Raw genomic sequence first — 18966 nt, forward strand, 5'->3', positions numbered from 1 at the left:
ATGCTAGAAAACACAAAAATCATTAGGTGTGTATTTTTACTTCATTTTTTATTTGATTTTTTCTTGTTTGTTTGTTTTAAGAGTAATCTTAGTTCTTCTTGTTGTTTTATACAAAAAATCAACAAAATAGTTAAACTAAAACTAAATCAAAGAATTAATTTAAAAAGGGTCACATGAAAACTAAGAAAGTTGAATAAATCGAAATGAAGATAATTGATTCAAATCGGAAATTGCGTGGAACTCATAAGAAATTTAATTGCATTGCTGCGTCTATATAATCGTTTTCTTCTTAATTTCCCTCACTATATCTGTTTTTTTAATGTTTCGTTCGTTAAAAACTTAAAGACACTTGGACAATGTTTGAAACTGCTACGAGTTGTTTGTTGATAAGTTGTTTTGGGTCTCTTCAAATTTGATTTACAATTATCGATTGATGTAGATTGCAATTATACAATTAATATGTAAACATTGCTGCTAGACTTGTTATTTATTTAATGCCTGGATGAATATTAAAACCATTCAAATTATGCTTAATTAATAAATAAACATGTTTATTTGTGGTTGTTTCTCTTGCTAGTGCGGGCTTTTTACTTGTCCTTCTCAGACTCGGCAGCGGCCACGGGCTTCTTGTTGCCAATGGGGATGGCTACTCGGATCCTAGAATACAACAGCGATTTAGAATCTGTTTTACGGAGATTTTAGATGGCCAAACTTACTTGTCGGTGATTTCTGTCAATTTGCTGCGCACCAGATCCAAGTAGGTGTCGATCGATTGCTTGTTGTTCTCGTAGACCTTGGGCAAGGTAAACAGCGAGACAAAGGCTGCACAAATATGGAAGATTTTCAGTTGTATATCCGATTGGGCGTAGTCAATCCTCCACTTACCCAAGATGACCAGAGTCATGCCATTGAACCAGGCACCCACAAAGGTGAAGGCCCACAGAATGACGCCAAACTTGATCGAATCGATGATATCCTCAACCAAAAACAGACGCCTCAGCTCGGTGATGAAGCCATTGATATGTGCCACAGCCACGCCGGCAATGTTCTGTACCTTTTCGTGCGACAGCGTCAGATCCAGCTCCAAGTATTCCCTGATTTCACAAGCAGTTGCGTTAGTTAATCACAATTGGGGGTTATTAGTTCACTAAACTCACTTGAAGGGGTGTCCCTCGTTTGTCTTTTGCACGGCCTGTGTCAAAGATTTGAAGATTCTGAAGGCGACGGTGCCGAAGAGGGTCAGGAGCGACAAGTAAGCGAACACGCTGATCACCGAGAAGCTGGAAATGGCCACCAATGTGATCAGGCCAGCGCCGAAGACAATGCCGGATTTCTTCACATCGCGCCAGTAGATAAGGGATTCCACTGGAAAGAAGAGCAAATGGATCAATTAGAATCTGCTTTTGGTGCACCATACACATTTGATTTTTCATTCCCAAATTATAACCCTCATAAACTGTGAAAAGAGACAATATAGAGTGGACAATGTGGACTGAAAATCCCCAAATATACAAAGGCACACACACGTTCAGCGTCTCGCACGCATTTACATATATATTTTCAGCTGGCGGCAATTATGCAATCTATGAGATAAATAGATGAGATACAGATTCGAGCACTACGGCCAAAACGGCTGAGGTGGTAATTAGCGTTAGCATTTGTTCAACAGCATGCAACTAAGCTCTGCATTATAGAATCTGAACCCAAGCACCCCCTTTTCTCAGCCCGGTTCACTCACACAATCTGTTCGACATTTTTCGGGTATTTAAGTTTTCGGGTTTTCCAACGGATCGTTCGCGGTGCTCCTACGTTTGACGTTCGCTGCCAAGTTCTACACACTAGCGAAGTATTATTTGGCGTCTGCTGGTCGGGGGCAGAACGTATATGAAAATGTGTAGAAGAAGAGGGCCAAATTGTCCGGACCCAGCCGGAAAACAAAAGAGAGCCGCAAAGAGTATAGCTACAAAGTGGGAAGAGCGATGGCGAAAGAGATTTTGAGTGGTGAACGGATATGGAAATGGTAGTCGCAATCGCTTAGGGAATCGATTGTCCAGCTCGTGCCGGAATGTATCTTGTTGATTCAGCCGCTGACGTAAACACCTCTCCATCCGCTATAACCTGGCCATCGGATTCGGCTTCATTCGCTTTCGTCGGATTTGCCGATAAGAAGTCACTGCCCCACGGCGTCTGGGTTAACCCTATTAAGATATGTACTAAAACAAACAATAGTTCTATAAATACACATCTCAAGTGTTGGAAATGTGGGATTTGCCAACTCATTGAGAGGTCATTAGTATGAACTGATTTGTTAGGGTGCTCAGGTAGCTAACTATATGGGAAATCCAGTAAGGTGCTACCCACAAGAAAATGATATATGGCCAATAATTAATGATAAGCATTTATTATTTTATAGTATCCTTGGGTTTGGGAAACACTTTAATGGGTTTCTGATAGTACGTTTCTTTACAAATGAGCAAAATGTAGTATATATTCCTCAGGTCTAAAGTTAAAGACTGATTACAATGATAAACTAAATGGTGTATCACTTTAGAATGCACCTAAACAAATAGTTTATAGATTAAACCAAAAGCCTGCAAGCTGGGTAAACTAGTTTTCTGACTGATACTCGGATTCAAATTCGTCTAAAGTTGCCAGGCCAGACTCGATCTGAGGGGTATTATGTAAATATGGGTGAAATAAATTAGAAAGGAGACGCACAATAGTGATGAGATGGCAGCGTATGAAGCCCTAAACTGGGTGAAAAGACTGAGAAAGCTCTCTCGTGGGAGAAAGTTTCCCGAGTACCAATTGAATCGAAGAGTTTGTTACAATTGCAACTTCAATCCCGCCGAAGATTTCTTCGGATGGAACTGGTTTGGTTTCGTTCGCCTTGAAACCAGTTTTCCCCGAAAGTGAAGTGCAGCCTCATCGGGACAGCAGAACACGAATGTAGTAGTAGAAAATAATTACAGAAAAGAAGGCAGATAAGACCGACTGGGACTGATAACGTATAGTAAGTACCTGTTCTTTCGACACTTGTTTAATAATTCAATTTAAAATTGCCAATGCAAGCTTTATTTATGATGATGAGCGAACATTTTTGTTGTGATGGTTGCCAAGCACTGAGTTCACAACGTGGCAAAAAAGAAATGTATAAAATTAGCACTGTCCAGAGTGGAAGTGAAAAAGAATTTGCATAGCGAAGGCTGTATTGGATTGGATTGGGCTTTTTGGTTATGACTATCATTCAACATTTTAGCCACGTTGGCTCTGATGATATTGTGCTGCTGACGTTGGCAGCAATCACTGCTTCATAAATACATTTTATTCCACGACCCCCCGAAGATAAGACCCTCGTTGTGTTGCTTTCGGGAGGCTTTAATAACGCACAGTGGTCAACGTGGACCAAAAGCCAGGTGATAGCGAAGGGAGATAGCTCCCTGACAATTTCGTATTTGCTATTACCTGGTCCGCGTTCTGGAAGCGGCTGAAAGTTGCCGTTGGAATTGTTGCGTGAGTAGCGCTTGCTGCCGCCTGCCATTTTTGCCGTTTTCTTAGCCTTTTAGTTTTAAAAACAGTTACTAGCTTGGCGCCAAAATGTATGCAAAGCGGTCTGGACTTTCGCGTGTCTAGGCTTAATTACAGCGATGAAGTTAGTTAGTCAGTTAGCTGGCTAGTCACGCACACACACACTCACTGGCACACGAATGGGACGATTCGGCCGACCGTCTGAATCGAGCGCAGCAAAAGAACTGGAAGAAGTTTGAGCACAAATTAAACCAACAAGCCTCCAATTTGGCGTCGCATATGGGGAACTGCTTGGATGGAGCGAGTGGGACAGCGATTGTAGCGGGTGGGGGAGCGAGAGAAAGGTAGAGGGCGCGAGAGTGGCGGCAAACAAGTTTTCTGGATTGAAAAAGCAGTGGGAGCCCCTTCAAGCAGTGCACAGTGGGTACTTCAGTAATCCAATCGAATAATGAACATATGTATGTAAATTAAAGATTTCAATAAGCAACATTACGGTGAATTTAATTTCTATTGCTTTTTGATGGTAGATATAGCAATATATTCTTTCATATATCAGAGATATATGGTATATAAGCTTAGAAACTCAGCGCCACTCTAAGCACGGCCCACTGTGCGGTTGGAGAGAGAGCTTCATTGGAGAGCGGGAGAGAGCAAGAGAGACGATCCGCATTGAAAGTAAAAGATAAGGCGCAGTAACAACAACAAATCCGGCATGAGGGCCGCAAGGAGAGCAAGGGGGGTACGTACATATGTCAGCAAACGTGTCAACCTCAACCACGAACTTGGATTCGCGTTTCGGCTGTGTGGAGCCGAAGATTGAAGATTGGACTTACGTAGTGTTACGTTGAGTGACGTAGTGGGTGGGGTTTCGCGGTTGAATCATGAATCCGAAGCGTGACCAACAATGGCGAAATGCGGGAAATGCTAACACATACGATGGGCCTAAATCAATAAATTAAATCTGCACTCACATCGCTTAGCATTTGTACTGCTTATCTGGGCTCAATGGGTTCAATGGACTGCTTGCGTCAGTTTGACAGCCACTGTGAGTGGAAATATCCAAAGCCCAGCTCAAATGAAAACGCAATAGGCGGGAAAACTGCGTTTCGGCGAAATGCGAAAAAGCGTTTAAAGTGACATCATCATTCGCAAACACTCAAATCCAACCCCAATCACCTCTAATGCTTTTGCGTTGCTTTCTAACATTTTTTTGGCGCGTTTGAATGAGTAAGCTCTGCTTCAAATGATATCATTGCTATGTTCGCTGACATAATTCCTAAATGCGCGACAACAAACGTACATGAATGCAATTATAGTGTGCACCTGACATTGTCAGAAAGTCTGCAGAATTGCATAAGGCTATATGTTTTTAAACAATTATAAGAAATGCAGCGCATAGAAGCAAAATGAATATAATAAAATAAACGAGAAAGTATACAAATGATGTGCACAAAATTCAAGGTTTTTTTAATTTGGCGACTCACGCACGCACCCCCCATTTGAAACCCCAAGAAAGTTCCACGAGTGACGAGCCACTTGAGGTTTTGATATGCTTATCAACCAAACCCAGCGGAAAGTGCTGATAAGAGCAAAATTCTTCTCAGATTAGAAATAGTTTTAAAACTCAATCACATTTCGCACTGTAATCATAAATGAAAAATTGTCACCATTGATAGAGTTTTTCCTATCACTTATCAAAAATTAAACGAGTTATCAATGACTCCAAAAATACCCAAACTTCTATCTAATCAAATATTAAAGCAGGGGACTTATCAGCCTTCTAAGACAATTTTTCCTATAGTCCTCAACATTTTCCCTAAGATACTAAAAAGAATATTTATAAATAAATTATAGCTGCAATTAGAGAGAGGGGCTGTTAAAAAGAGAGGGAAAGAGAAAGAGCGCTTGGAGAGAAATAAAAGAAATTTCCCCAAGGGAAATTCCGTTTCATTCGATTTTCAGCTGGCCATGCGGTCGGCCCTCATATCTAGCCAAACCCTATATGTACATCTGTACATACACATTTAATGGAATTGTTCCGCAGAAAATTTTTATTTCATTTACTTACACGACTCGCGGTTCAGGGGCAAGTCTTTGAGTTCGCCCAGAGATTGCAGCAGACCCTTCAGCTGTTCCAGACCAGCAGCCATCGTATCTTATTGTATTTGGATTGACTGGATTGACTGAGTATATGAGGTTTTAGTTCTATCACTAAAGCTTTTCGCCCGGACTGCAAGTGGAGGACAAAATTGGAAATGTAGCGAAAGTACTGTCGGCTCTTCGCGCGGTTCACGGATCGAGGAAATGTGAATAATGCAACCGCGGGCATTAACATTAGCCAACTGAACGATCGCGGGCCAGAGCCAAACCCGATCGGAACCGACCTAGACGAGAGATATAGAACCCGGCCGAGAGTTCCTCGCACTCGCGAACGGAACTGATATGGAAAGTGCCAGTCGGCGGGGCCAGATAGTAGGATAGGATTAATATTAATATTATGTTATTTCATTCACCGCTGATTTATTTGCTTTACGACGATAACCGCATTGGCTAGGTGCACGTCTTGATATTGAATATGATACAGTGATCACTGGCTAGGGGGGATTACTTGGCGTCTTCAGGTCATTGTTAATATAATGTAATTCTTTAATGCAGAGTACATCAAGTAAAAGGTGTTTGAATGTAGACTATAGAAAGCTTGATTCCCATTATCGTATACCAGATGTCCTCAACTTAATTTAAGTAGAAGACTGGCTAAATAATAAGAAATCCGCTTTAGTTTTCCATTTGGAATTTCGCACCATCTAGCGATCACTGTATCCACATTTGCATATATCGCCAGCGTTAGGGCACCTATCCAAGTTATATAATTAGAAAAGTATCCGCACAAAAAACACGAGAAATTCCGCGAGTTTTTCTGGGGCGGGGGCTAACAGATTCAGAATCGGAATAATGTCGAGTGCTGAATGCTGCGACGACAATGACAAAGGCGCGGATACGTGTTTTCTGTCAGCTGCAAGTGCAGGTCATGCGAGAAGTTCAAACAGCTGACACAATCCGTGTCATCCGCAGTGGAGAAAGGGTATCCGCATCCCGCACAGACACTGTCACACACTTATAACCAAAACGCACGGGCACGCAGAGTGCGAAAAGAACCATTTACCGATCTCGTTTTCGTGGTCGCGTTTTCGTGTTCGTTTTTTCGATCTCGATCTCGATCTGGACCTAGATCCCGACTCTGGGGCAATGTGACGTTGTCAAAGTCCGTACATCAACTAAACTACAATTAATTTCAGATGCGCTCAGCTCGTCGCAGGGCGAAGCGAATACATTCATGCCTACACAAACACACACACGCGCTGAAATTACACACGCAGGTACCCAGCTCGGAGAACAGCTGTGAGCAGTGCATTAGGTTTTGTTCATACAAAATAATACAAGCCAGAAAAAAATGTCTCGGTTGAAAAGCAACGAAGATTCCATTATTTAGAATTGTTTGAAATTCCCAGCATCATGTTTAAAAAATTATTACTTGTATATTTTTGTCCAAATTGTAATAAGGCAATAAGTAAATGTTTAATAAATTCAATGGAACGAAGAATGAGTAATCTGAAGATCCCAATCATCTTGGCCCTTGCTGTGTGCAAAGAAGGGAAGAGGAAAGGGCCTATGGCGAATTTCGAATAGCATTGCTCGGAGAGAATCGCTCAGAGAGGGGGTGTTTTTATGGCCGAGCAGCACGCATTTGTAGCCGTTAATGTAGCTGTCGCCTGCCAACAAACACACATGTGCGAAATCGGCTACCTCGATTGCTTTTCTCCCGAACATGTCTCTGCACGCAGCTATGACCGGGAACAGGTAAAAGGAATTGCAGAGAGCGAATGTCCAGGTGAGATGATGAGAGAGCAAAAGGAAGATGAACCGAATCGGTAAAACCGGTCACGTACACGTGATCGGGACCTAAAGGTCAGACAAATGCGAATCGGGTCTAATATATGGGTACAGTAAAGGTGCACAAATTGTCAGCATGTCAGGTAAAACTTTAAATTAGAGACTTCCTATAATAGCCATATTTATGCAGACATATGTATGATAGATTTTAAAATACTTAAATGCTAGCCAATTATTTAATCTATTGCTATGGATAATACTTTATCGACAACCCACTGTTCCAATATTGTTGCTCCCCAGCTCAACTGCTTGACCGCCCAGTGCAGCCTACATTGCAATCTTTAAATGTTAAACCGCACGGCTAGCAGAGCAACAACAACAGCAACACCAACCACAAAGATAATGCCAACGACAGCAGCAAATGACAGCGAATGGCTGAAATACTTAGCTAAAAGGCTAAAATTAGCAGGCAACTGTGAGTTTAAACATTGACGCCGGCCGGGTAGTCAGCATCCAAAGGGGGTGCGAATGGGACAGAACGAGATGGATGAGAGCAGTAATGAATGAGATGGGCGGCAGCTATATTCAAGGTTAACGGTTTCGCGCCTTGAAGAACCTGCTCACTGCTTACTTTGAATTGTGACTGCTTGCGGCAAGCAGTACGAACTGCTTACCCAAAAGCGCTCGTAATTTGAAATTTAGAATCTACATATTTTCACTTTTCACGATCTGACGTCAACATCGAAATAACCAAAAGCTCTGTGTGCTTATGACTTGGCGACTCCCTTATCTTTAATTTCTAATTGCAGACCAGTTATCGCTAGAAAAAGAATTAAGTCATTTCTACTGGCTTATCATTGTTATTTGTGCGTTTTTGCTTTTTGCACTTGAATGCAAATTTTTCGCATGTATAAATAATCATTTTTTTTGGCGCTGAATTAACAATGGCCTGAAAAATGCCGTCGATGATCTAATCGATTTCAGCTGGAAGTATAAAATGATATATGTATGTATACAAATGTTTTTAGACAACAAGAAAACTTGTCGACCAGGGCACGTAGCATTTCTCTTTTGGGCCGTTACTCATTCCAGTTCTTAAGACAGTTCAAAAATTTAATGAAATAAATACCTTAAGACCGTTGGTTTAGATAGTTATATCTTTAAAATGAATAGAAATGCAGTCATGGCTAAAAACTGAAACGAGTCATTTCGATATTTAAATACAAAATATTCATTAAAAATTGAAATTTCACCACTTCGAATGGAAAGCAGAAACGAGAACAATGGATGACTAATCATGATTCTTAACGCTAGACTTGCTGCGAAAACAGTTTTACAATCACCGCTCGCGTGGCTTTCCTATGCTGGAGATGGAGAATGCTAATGTGGGCCGACTTCCGACTGACTGACTCGGTTATTCAAGTATCCGAGTGCCCACAGTGGGCAGTCCACTGCGAGCGGCACTTAAGCTCCTAACCATGTCCAAATTGGGCTGAAAGCCCGGAGAAATCCATCAGCGCCACAGGTTCATATCTGGCCACTCGTGCAAATTGTATTTTGGCCCATGGACGACAAAGAATCAAGTAGAAAAGAAGGGACGCCACATTTTTGCATATTGGGGAGTGGCTGGGTTATGAAAAATTGATAGTCTAGAGCTTGCAGCTTTTCCTATAATATATGTCAGTTTGTAATAGGATATATACATTTTAACTTATTTATTGATGAATATAGATAGACTATAAATATTTACACGTAGATGCAATAATCAGTTAGTGATGAAAAATTAATTGGCCCATTAAACTATTTTAGTCTGATTTAAACTGGCAATGATTTTCTTTATACTGTTAGTAGTTTTATAGATAGCGATTAGAGATTCTGAACACCACAAGAGCAATAAAAAAGCAATTTAATTCAAGCCCAAAGTCCAGCATTTTGAATGACTAAGAAAAGCACAGTCCAAGTGCATGATTAACGAGTGATTTCTAATAATAACTAAAGTCAGACGTTCAAATTAAATGCGAATTAGTCATAACAAAAGCAAATCATTTTACAGTCAAAAGCTGATTGAAAGCGGTGCACTAAGTGAGGAAAAATAAATATATACATATATGTACATAGGTTTGTACAGACATACTAGTACCTATAGAAAGTGCATGGAGCGTTAGACTGAGCTCAGATTGCATGCGAGGCCTTTGCCCCTCATTCTTGTGGTGGGGAAAACGGCAGACGCCCCATATCAGTTTGCGATTTTCAGTGGTAAAGTGTTTTTGTGAATGTGCAACAGTAGAAGAGCATCTTAAAATCAAATTTTTAAACTACATACTAACCAATTAGTTAAACGAAACTACGAGGCATGTGTATTATAAACTGACTATGTTTTACAAGTCAAAATGTAGTTATCGAAAAGTGTTTCTACTGAACTGGACGGCACTGTGTCGCTTGGCGGTATAGTTGGGTTGGCTTAGCATGCGATCCGATTACGGTTACCGCTCACCGCTTCAGTGCAAATCGTTTGGCTGGCGGGTAACTGAACTATATGAAAACGACGGCTAATTGCAATGCGACTGGACTTGCAACCGAATATATGAAAAGCAATGGTGGCAAGGGGGAGTGCAAAGTGAGGGGGCGTGGCAGCAACCCCCATGAGCATTATAGAAAATGCGAATTATTTGTTAGGCACCCTCCAGGTGAAAGCCGTGCCAAACATGAAACTAAACTTTAAAGTGCACTCACTAAGTAGAAAATTTAGCTTACGCATATGGATTTCAGTAATAAATACAATATTAAGGAAAAATATTTATCTGCTATATATAGGCGTATATTTAAAACGAATTGAATGTTATCCACATCGGCATTCCCCAATACATGTAATATTGCCCTAGAAAAGTACAGAGACAATGCAGAGTGGAGCACTCGAAAGGATATGCGGAATAATGTGGCATACTTTCTGGGGCACTGCTTGCAGCAAATGAATACGACAGCAACAGCAACAACAACAACAGCAACAGCGAAAGCACTAAGCCCGTCATTTGTACTTGTGCTCGTAGGCTTTTAACCAAAGGGGGGAGCAAAACAAAGCCAACGACAATAACAACACAAAAAAGGACCAAAAAGAACAATGGGGGTGGCTCGATGACATCATCATCATAATCATATAAAACGCATATTGACAACCGTTTCGTAGGATTTGTACAGTTACAGTTTTACAGCGCACAGGTTGGGCGGTCAAGCAGCAGAGTCGCGGGTACAGTTTGAGCTGCACTGGACTTACCTTGCGGGTGCAAACGTTCGGGCTTAAACCAGGCATCTGCAAATAGGCGATTGATATATTGATTTTCGTTAGTTTAGCGGTTAGTCGAGGTGCGAAAAGATAATGAAAACAGGAGTGGAAGGAAATGGCGTGCAAAACAAAAACTCAGTGCAAAAGCAGTTAGGCGGAGTTAAGGACCAAGCAGTTTAAGCAGTATTCAAAGTACAATTTTAAAAGCAAAAACAGTTTTAATACACTAAAGCGTTAAGAACCACTTGTACAACACAGTATATATACTATACAGACAAATTATACAATGCTTAAGTATAAAACTACCACCCAGGCCACCGTTGACAGAGGTTAGTTTTGTTGTTTTTCCAACTTATTTCACAAATTCGGGGTGAGTTTCGTTTTTTGGGGTATTTCCTTTCATCTCTTTTTTATTTTTTGGTTAACTTACTGGGATCGAGTATGGAGCAAATGAATGGGCGCTGCTTGCAGACGCCATTCTGACCGGTTTCACCAAATGCGGACATAATGCTGGTTTCAATTTGGGTTTGCTTATTGCTTAGCACACTTCTTCGTTAGCACTACGAGTTATCCTTTCTATTTGGATAGTAACTTTTCCGTTTTATTCGATTGTTTTCGTTGAGCAAAGCGCAGCGCAGAATGAGAGCGGAGAGAACGAACGGGTATTACGACGTTAAGGTATTACGCTATAAGAATTTTCCACTTCCGTGTGGCGGCCTCACGACGCGTATAGAGACTGAAACGTATTGGGAAAAGCTTCGCCGCGAAAAGCAGGCCGGGCGTTACCACCACCCCACCCCCCGAAAGGACAACCCTAGGCTCAGGGCGGCGGCGCCGAGAGAGAGAGAGAGAGAGAGATGTCTAAGCTGCCCCCCGCTGTGCACTCTGCTCACTACAGTGGAGCCTCCTTGCCCATTGTCAACGGGTGTCTTTCTGTCACTGGAATTCTTTTAAATTCGCTTTAAAATGTGTCTAAAAGTATGCAACTTAATGTTCAAAAAAGCTAAAGATAATAATATATAATATGGAAATCATAAAAATCTTACGAATGAGAAGTCTGTGGTAAATGGCTTTCAAAATACTTAATATCCGTTTGTTTTGAAAAGTTCTTCAGTTCATAAGTTTGTTTTAGGTCTTGGCTTAGTCTGCAGCGTAGTCGCTTAGCGTGTGTCCACTGTAGTCGCCCGGCAGGGCTGAAGGCGATGCGGATGCGGATTCAGTGAGAGGGCAACCGCAAGTCTCGCCAAGTTGAGCAACCGTGCTTAGCCCTGAACTCGGTGGCCCGGCAGTAGCATTTGATGTGCCGCCGAGTTTGGGGAAAGCTCACGAGCTGGGGGCCATCGATTTCACCGATTGCAGCTGACCCGCTGCCTGGAGAGCGGAGAGTTTTTCCGGGCGGAGACTTTTCTTCGCTTTGCCCGCAGCGCATGCGTCCTGCTCCTGCAGGACTCTTGTTGTTTTCGTTTTGACACCCATCGAGTGATCCGGAAATTGCCAGACGCTGCAACTTTTGGGTGCGGTGGGTCCAGATGCTGTTGCTATCGCCATCACACATCCCACATCACACAACCCATCCCCCAGCCCCCAACTTGCCCTTTGACCCCGCCCTGCAGTTGCGTGCGGCGCGAGAATTAGATGCGAAATCAATCTTTTAAGACTCCAAAAGCATTTCGCACACTTCTGGCCATCGGTTGTCTTTGCGATTGTACACTTTTGGCCAACGACCAAGTTATGACACGAATATTTGACGCATTCCGTGTGTGGTGTGTGCTGCCACAAAGGCAACTTCTTTGACGGTTTAGCACAGTTCTGTCCGAATGAAATCGATATTTAGGATATGCAGGAGAATACGAAAGCATGTTTTCCGGCAATGTTTCACGAGGAAAATCATACCGGACTTTTCGCATATAGTTGATACAAATAAATTTGACCTACTTTCCGTTGAACAAAAAAACATAAGCTAAGCTAATTGAAAAAATTAGTCCCAAAAATATGGCAGTCTTTAAAAACTAAACTATAATATATTTGCCTTTTTTTGTGGCTTGAAGAAAAGGTAATACCTACTAAAAATACACCTGACCATTGATTTTAGGTTAAATTTGACCCACGCACCAAAACTTTCTTAATATAGGCAACTCTCGTCTCGGCAACTCTCGTCTTTTTCCACTGAGTAACATGTGTTCCCCTTTTTTGTGGCCCCAAAAAAAGCGAAAATACCCCACTTAATCGATCGCTGGCTGCGTGGGAGATGCAATTAACCAAAAATAATTTAAAAGCACACACATTGTTTACGCAGTTCCAGTTTTCGAATTTTCGGATTTCCGTCTTTCTTTTGCGAGCAACACAACGCACAAGTAAAATTAAAATAAATTCTATATCTCCGGTCTGGTTCGAATTGTTATAGTTATAATACACAAAAGTGTAAAGTTAAAATGTGACGATGTGAGGGAGCTGTCAGTGAACTACAGTTGATTGCAACTGCAGCTATGAATATTGGCGATAATGGGGGTGCGATAAGGTGGATGCTAAACCAGGGAGCAAGATGCAATGGAGAAATGCGATTTGGATGCGGATGCGAGTCCAAAGCGAAATCAATGGCAAATTGGAAGACAAAAGCGCAGCGAAGACAAAAGAACAAGCCACATCACATATGTACTTATGTACGAGTATGTGCTCAGCTGTTAGTGGAATAAAAATAGCCTTATAATCGCACAAAAGGGATGCATTCGGACTGCCAGACAGAGGCGTCGATGAAAATCACTAATTGGAAAATGTTTTTCCGCAGTCTGCAGTCTGCATGCCATGAAAAAGTCAGTTTTGCCCCGAGGGAGACGAGAATTGAATCAGCCACTGGCTAAATTAGCGCACTGCCGAAAGGTAGTAGAAATACGAATGGAAACGTGAGGTTGCCAAATAGTAGCAGACATTACTTTACTACGCAACAATAAATTACTCTGCCGCAAATTGCTTTAATGGACACGAAAACTGAAACACAGAAAGCAGCAAAAGAATCGCAATGAAATAAAGCGAAATATGAACGGACATGTGTACGTCAATGGTGGGGTACATACGAGTATAGTGTACACTCTAGTATGCCCTATATATATATAGCCACATATATATAGCCACATATAGAGCTTTTGGAATGGAGAAGCCACTGAGCTGGTGAGCTACTGAGCAGCTGATTCACGCCGGTTAAGTATCTGGGTAGTATCTCGGTAGTGGTGGAAGCAGCTTCGAGAATGTTGCCCCCTTTCCTACCTACTATACCCAGCGCGATGAGTTGTCCAGTCGGGATTAGTTATGCAATTTACCTTCTTTTCACCTCTAACTATCTGTTCATCTAAGGTTTACCTGTCTGCTGTGCGATTCACAGTTCCCTATCTATTTAATTGTTTCTGTTTGCTTTGTTGAAAACAATAAACGTTAAGGTCAGCAAACAGTTAAGAAGCTTATTAAATAAATAAAATTATTATATCTGTTAAATCAGTATTTATCATTTGCTTTGCCAGAGGAACTTTCTTCAAATGAATTAGCTGGTTGCCTTTAGCGAACGACCACTGTGTTAACCAGCCATACATTTGTTCGTGGCATTCAAATGAGTGTGAATCACGCGGTGACGATCGATTTGCGAAAAATCTATGGAAACTATGAGAAAGCCGGCTAAAAATGCGGCTGCTGCTCAAATGGAGATTCGTTGATGTCAAGGGAAATGGAAAAGTCGGCCTCAGTGGAGAGTATCTTCTAGGCTATTAAATTTCACCGCATTGCGATATAAATTCATTTAATAAGAGAGCCACGCAAAAAAGCGATGACATCATGAGCAGAGTTGGGGGAAAAAAACCACAGAAAAAAAAGTAAAAAGTAACAAAATAAGAGAGTGGCGAATGACTAACGCACAAAACAAAATTAAATAGAAGGGTGAAGTGGGCGGAAGTAAAGGGCGTGGGATGCAAGGTGCGCCGCAAGGACACTGCAAATAAATATTGAAATGATACACACACACACACACACAAATGACGACGGTGCAATATAATACGCCAATGACGTCGGGAGCACAACAAATTAATTAGAAACGCAATGATAACGGGGGTTGACTACGTGCTATTTGTGGCTATCTGTGGCAAGACTCACCCAATCCGTATTTGCAGAAGATCTCTTCGACGGACGCAATCTTTGGCTGCGGCTGGGTCGATTCAACTGGCGCTGGAACGACCTTCGGCTTGGGCGGCTCCACCTTGGGCTTGGGTGGCTCCGGTTTCGGTTCGACTACGGGTGCGGTGATGATGGGTGCCTTGGGCGCCTCCTGGACACTGGGCTTGAACACTACCTCCTCGTCATCCAGGTCGGTTATCAAAGCGGTTGTCACGGGTACAGCCACTGGAACCGGCTGGGGTTTGGCAACTGGTACTGGTACTTCTACTGGCACTGGCACTGGAGCTGGAGCAGAAGCAGCAGCTGCAGCAGCAACGGGAATGGGAGCTGGTATGGGTGCTGGTGCTGGTGCGGGTGCTGAGCGTGGCTCCTCCTTGAAATCACTGACCAGATCCTCCGACGAGATGAACTTCTCGTTATCCTGATCCTTGAGGGCATCTACAATGGGTTTTTTGGCCGGCGATGGTGTGTACGAGACGGACGGCGATTCGGTATCCGAATCCTGGATGGCAGGAACAGCTTGGGCAGCAATCGTTGGCTTGCCCAGGAAGTCATCCTCCTCATCGTCATAGAAATTGGCCGTGGACGGTGCCGTGGGCTGGAAGGCCTGGAGTGGAGCCGACGGCTGGTCACTGAAGCTGCCCAGGAGGTCCTCCTCGACAGGAGCCGGAGCTGGGACAGCAGGAGCTGGAGCCACTGGAGCTGGAACGGCCGGAGCATGTGCTGGAACAGCTGGAGCTTGTGCTGGAATAGCCGGTGCTTGAGCTACCGTCTCGGCGAATTGAGCCAGAGGAGCGGAGAAGCCGCGCTCGGCATTCATGAAGTCGGTGGTCAGTCCACTGATGCCCTGCTTCACCTCCTTGCCGGCGTCGCGCAGAAAGTCCTCGAAATCATCCGTCTTCTGGGCGAACTTGGCGTCCAAATCATGTTTGGCATCCTTGGCGCCGTCGGAAAGGCGTTGGACAAACTCCTGCGGATCGCCAAAGTCCAAGTTCTTTTGCTCGTTGGCGAAGTAATGCTCCGTGTGGGCATTATCGTCCTGGGCGCCACCGCTCACGTTGCCAGCATCGCCGCCAAGTCCTGAGTCCTCGTAGGCTTTTTGTGCCCGGTTGAAGATGTCCTCGTTGGTGGCAGCGGCCTCCTTTTTCAGTTCGTCGAAGTTCAGATCCATTTTCTCCAGTGTTTTGATTTCAAAATTTTCTGCCTGTGATCAATCAGAAATTTTTACAGATGTGTTTGGGTATCCTGGCCTTCTGATTGGAACTTCGCACACACACACACACACACGCACGCTCAGCGGAGATGCCTCACACACACGACGCACCCACACACGCACAGGCACTGAGATACAGCTGATTTCGCCGGTTGGAATTAATATGGTTTTATTTCTAGCCGACTTCACTGCCTTCTGGTGACTGAAAGGCCGCAATTCGTAGTGCTATGTGCTCGGGAACGTTAAATTTGGTTTGAACCACAGCGACTTTTTTACAGGCGCCGTCGATGCAGACGTTTGAAAAGTTTCAATGGACCTGCGCTAGAGCTGGCACATAGGCCGATTCTATCGACTACGCTCACCGTGAAATTGCCTAAAAATAGCCAAATGCCCTTAGCAGCCGTGTTTCGAACCAAATTTATGATGTTCTCTCAATATTTCGCGATGACATCAACCCAATAGCTCTGGCAAATTGGCTAAGCGCTAGCCAAAATTTCTTTCCCAATTAGAAATTGTATTTTTAGAAACCTTGCACAATTCAGTTATGTCTAATGTTTGATTTATTTGTATGTATAACAACCATGTTCAGGCGGTCCACTTGAGGCATCGCGTGTCCTGGTGCGTATTCAGGCACCTAACGCGGCAGTAACGCGTTCCGCAGGCGGTGCACGAGTACAAAGAGAAGTTGCCGCAAACGGCGCAGAAATGCCGCAATGGCTTTTGCGGAGCCGGCGCCGCGGCGCTTTCGTAGTTGGGCTGCTTGTCCTTGTCCTCCTCGAGCAGCTGCTGGAAGTTCTTGCGATACTTGGCGCGAAAGTATTCGGCGCCCTTGCGCTTGCCTTTCTTCTCCTTGCCGGTCTTTAGGCTGTCCTGGAATTTGGGCAATTTCTTCGACATGACGAGATCGGCGTGTGGGTCATCGTGGAAGTTGTCCTGCTCCAGGGCCTCCAACGCTTTGCGGGCACGCCTCTGGCGGGCTGTAGAGTCCAGGACACGCTTCTTCTCAGCGTCCTTGATGCGGTTGGATTCGCGACCCGTCATGGTTGTTTTGCGCTTTTACTTTTGGCTATTGGGTTTTGTGGGTTATTTGTTTTAGGCGTCCTTGTCGTGCAGCGGGAAGCTTATTCGATCCATCAAATCGTCCACTCGCGCCTGCAACACTTCCACGATGTCCGTGGAGATAAACAAATGGTTCTCGTCCAGATCCTGGATAATGAATTTGCGACCCAGAGCCAGTTTCTCGTCCAAGTGCAGCAGGAATTGTTTCATAGCAGGATCACTAGTGGTAGCGGATTAAATATAGCTACAAAAACGTCTAAGCTTCCACTTACCACTCCACCAGCACTCCTTTCATAACATTTACCATGTTGCCAGCATTTGCTTGCCGAAAATAATAAACAATTTTGCCAGTTCTTAGGGCTGAATGACAATCACAGTGAAACGTAAGTTAGAGGTGGGAATCGGGAGCCTCTAGTATCGATACTCCGGGAATTTCAATTGACTTGGCAATCGATGCTTATTAATTATTACGCGCAACCAAAAAACGCGCAAATGAAATATATTGAGATTGTTTAACCAGCGAAAGTTCCATACCTAAAAAACATAGCTGTTTTGCCAGCCTTATCAGTGCCACTCACAACGAAACGTAGACAGCAGTAGCGGGGTATTTGCCAGTCACACGGACAAACACCAAGTCAAAAGTGTGAGCAAATATTGAATTCCAAATTAAATTCCAATTAAATAGGGCCACAAGCACTCAATGGACGCTCTGAACGGAAGGAATGTGGCACTGCTGGTGCTCTGCCTGTGCGCCGGCTACGCCCTGGTGTTCGCCGAGGGCGAAAAGGAGATACCGGTCACCAAGTTCGGTCAGAACATAGCGCCGACGATGACTTTCCTTTACTGGTACGTTATATGCGGGGCAATTAACATAATAGATTACGATGACCAATGTGTTTATCCTTTTTCATCCGCCAAATAGCTACTCCTGCGGCTATCGCAAGGCGTTCGAGGACTACGTTGGCCTGCTGGGCGAAAAGTATCCACAGATCCAGGTCCATGGCGGCAACTACGATCCGCCGGGTCTCAACTATTACCTCTCCAAGATGATATTCGCCCTGAAGATCATCATCATTGTTTCCGTGGTCAGTGCGGTCAGTCCGTTCACCTTCCTCGGCCTGAACACGCCCAGTTGGTGGGGTCACCTGCAGGCGAACAAGATATACGCGTGCATGATGATCTTCTTTCTGGGCAACATGCTCGAGGGCCAGCTTATCTCGTCCGGCGCATTTGAGATAACACTGAATGATGTGCCCGTGTGGTCGAAACTGCAGACGGGACGCTTTCCCTCGCCAGAGGTCCTCTTTCAGATCATCGACAACCATTTGCAGTTCACCGAAAAGGTGCAGGAGAATCCCGACTTTGTTAAATAATGACATTGGACGGACTGGCGGGCGGAGCGGAAACAGCAGTTGGACAACACCAAAACAGCCGAGGGCATCCATTCCCGGCTCTGAACCTATCTTAAACATAAGCTCTTGTCCCGATATTATCCACTTAGCTGTATTTCTGTTTTCAACCCAACTTTAACCTACTCTACGCATCCTATAACGTTGTATTCCGTTTAAATGCTTAGGGATTTGTATGTGTTCTTTGTGTTGAGCGGCAGGATGACGATTACAAACCAAACGGAGATGACCGGGGTACATCTGGAGATTTGTTGCCTGCCTCCATAAAGATGTACCTTGTCCAAAGCCTTTATGCGATTGTGTATTCATTAATTGTTAGTGGGGGAACAACTACTTGTAAACGGATGTGTAAAACCTTTTTCAAATTGTAATACAAATAAATTCACTGGACAATTTCAAAACCGAACTAAATCGCATTTTTTCTGATGAGA

General features: G+C 43.6%; 4 protein-coding genes across 12 annotated transcripts; 1 reads left to right on the top strand and 3 right to left on the bottom strand.

Moving 5' to 3' along the window:
- Window positions 1-430: 430 nt before the first annotated feature.
- LOC120444461 (reticulon-1-A) lies at window positions 431-16378 on the bottom strand. Of its 9 annotated transcripts, XM_039624152.2 has the most exons (7): window positions 12983-13135; window positions 11130-11290; window positions 10691-10726; window positions 1158-1365; window positions 886-1094; window positions 717-822; window positions 431-657 (listed from the first exon to the last, which is right to left on the bottom strand). In XM_039624152.2, the coding sequence occupies exons 2-7, from the start codon at window positions 11203-11205 to the stop codon at window positions 588-590; spliced, it is 705 nt and encodes a 234-aa protein (XP_039480086.1). In that variant the 5' UTR covers window positions 11206-11290; window positions 12983-13135; the 3' UTR covers window positions 431-587. The 9 variants fall into 9 exon arrangements, with proteins under 9 accessions (XP_039480086.1, XP_039480124.1, XP_039480094.1 ...); XM_039624190.2 differs by lacking the exon at window positions 10691-10726; XM_039624160.2 differs by lacking the exon at window positions 12983-13135 and having other exon boundaries at window positions 11130-11296.
- Window positions 16379-16609: 231 nt separating this feature from the next.
- Window positions 16610-17108, bottom strand: LOC120458000 (zinc finger HIT domain-containing protein 1). The gene has a single exon (XM_039645492.2). It carries the CDS (start codon window positions 17106-17108, stop codon window positions 16653-16655), a length of 456 nt encoding a protein of 151 aa, XP_039501426.1. The 3' UTR covers window positions 16610-16652.
- Window positions 17109-17159: 51 nt separating this feature from the next.
- On the bottom strand, window positions 17160-17581 carry LOC120458001 (general transcription factor IIH subunit 5). Its single transcript, XM_039645493.2, has 2 exons — window positions 17399-17581; window positions 17160-17346 (listed from the first exon to the last, which is right to left on the bottom strand). The coding sequence occupies exons 1-2, from the start codon at window positions 17431-17433 to the stop codon at window positions 17160-17162; spliced, it is 222 nt and encodes a 73-aa protein (XP_039501427.1). The 5' UTR covers window positions 17434-17581.
- Window positions 17582-17723: 142 nt separating this feature from the next.
- On the top strand, window positions 17724-18941 carry LOC120457999 (thioredoxin reductase-like selenoprotein T homolog CG3887). The gene is made up of 2 exons (XM_039645490.2): window positions 17724-17972; window positions 18049-18941. The coding sequence occupies exons 1-2, from the start codon at window positions 17827-17829 to the stop codon at window positions 18497-18499; spliced, it is 597 nt and encodes a 198-aa protein (XP_039501424.1). The 5' UTR covers window positions 17724-17826; the 3' UTR covers window positions 18500-18941.
- The last annotated feature ends 25 nt before the right edge of the window (window positions 18942-18966 follow it).

The sequence above is a fragment of the Drosophila santomea genome, chromosome 2L, assembly GCF_016746245.2.
Source record: "Drosophila santomea strain STO CAGO 1482 chromosome 2L, Prin_Dsan_1.1, whole genome shotgun sequence".
NCBI classification, from domain to species: domain Eukaryota; kingdom Metazoa; phylum Arthropoda; class Insecta; order Diptera; family Drosophilidae; genus Drosophila; species Drosophila santomea.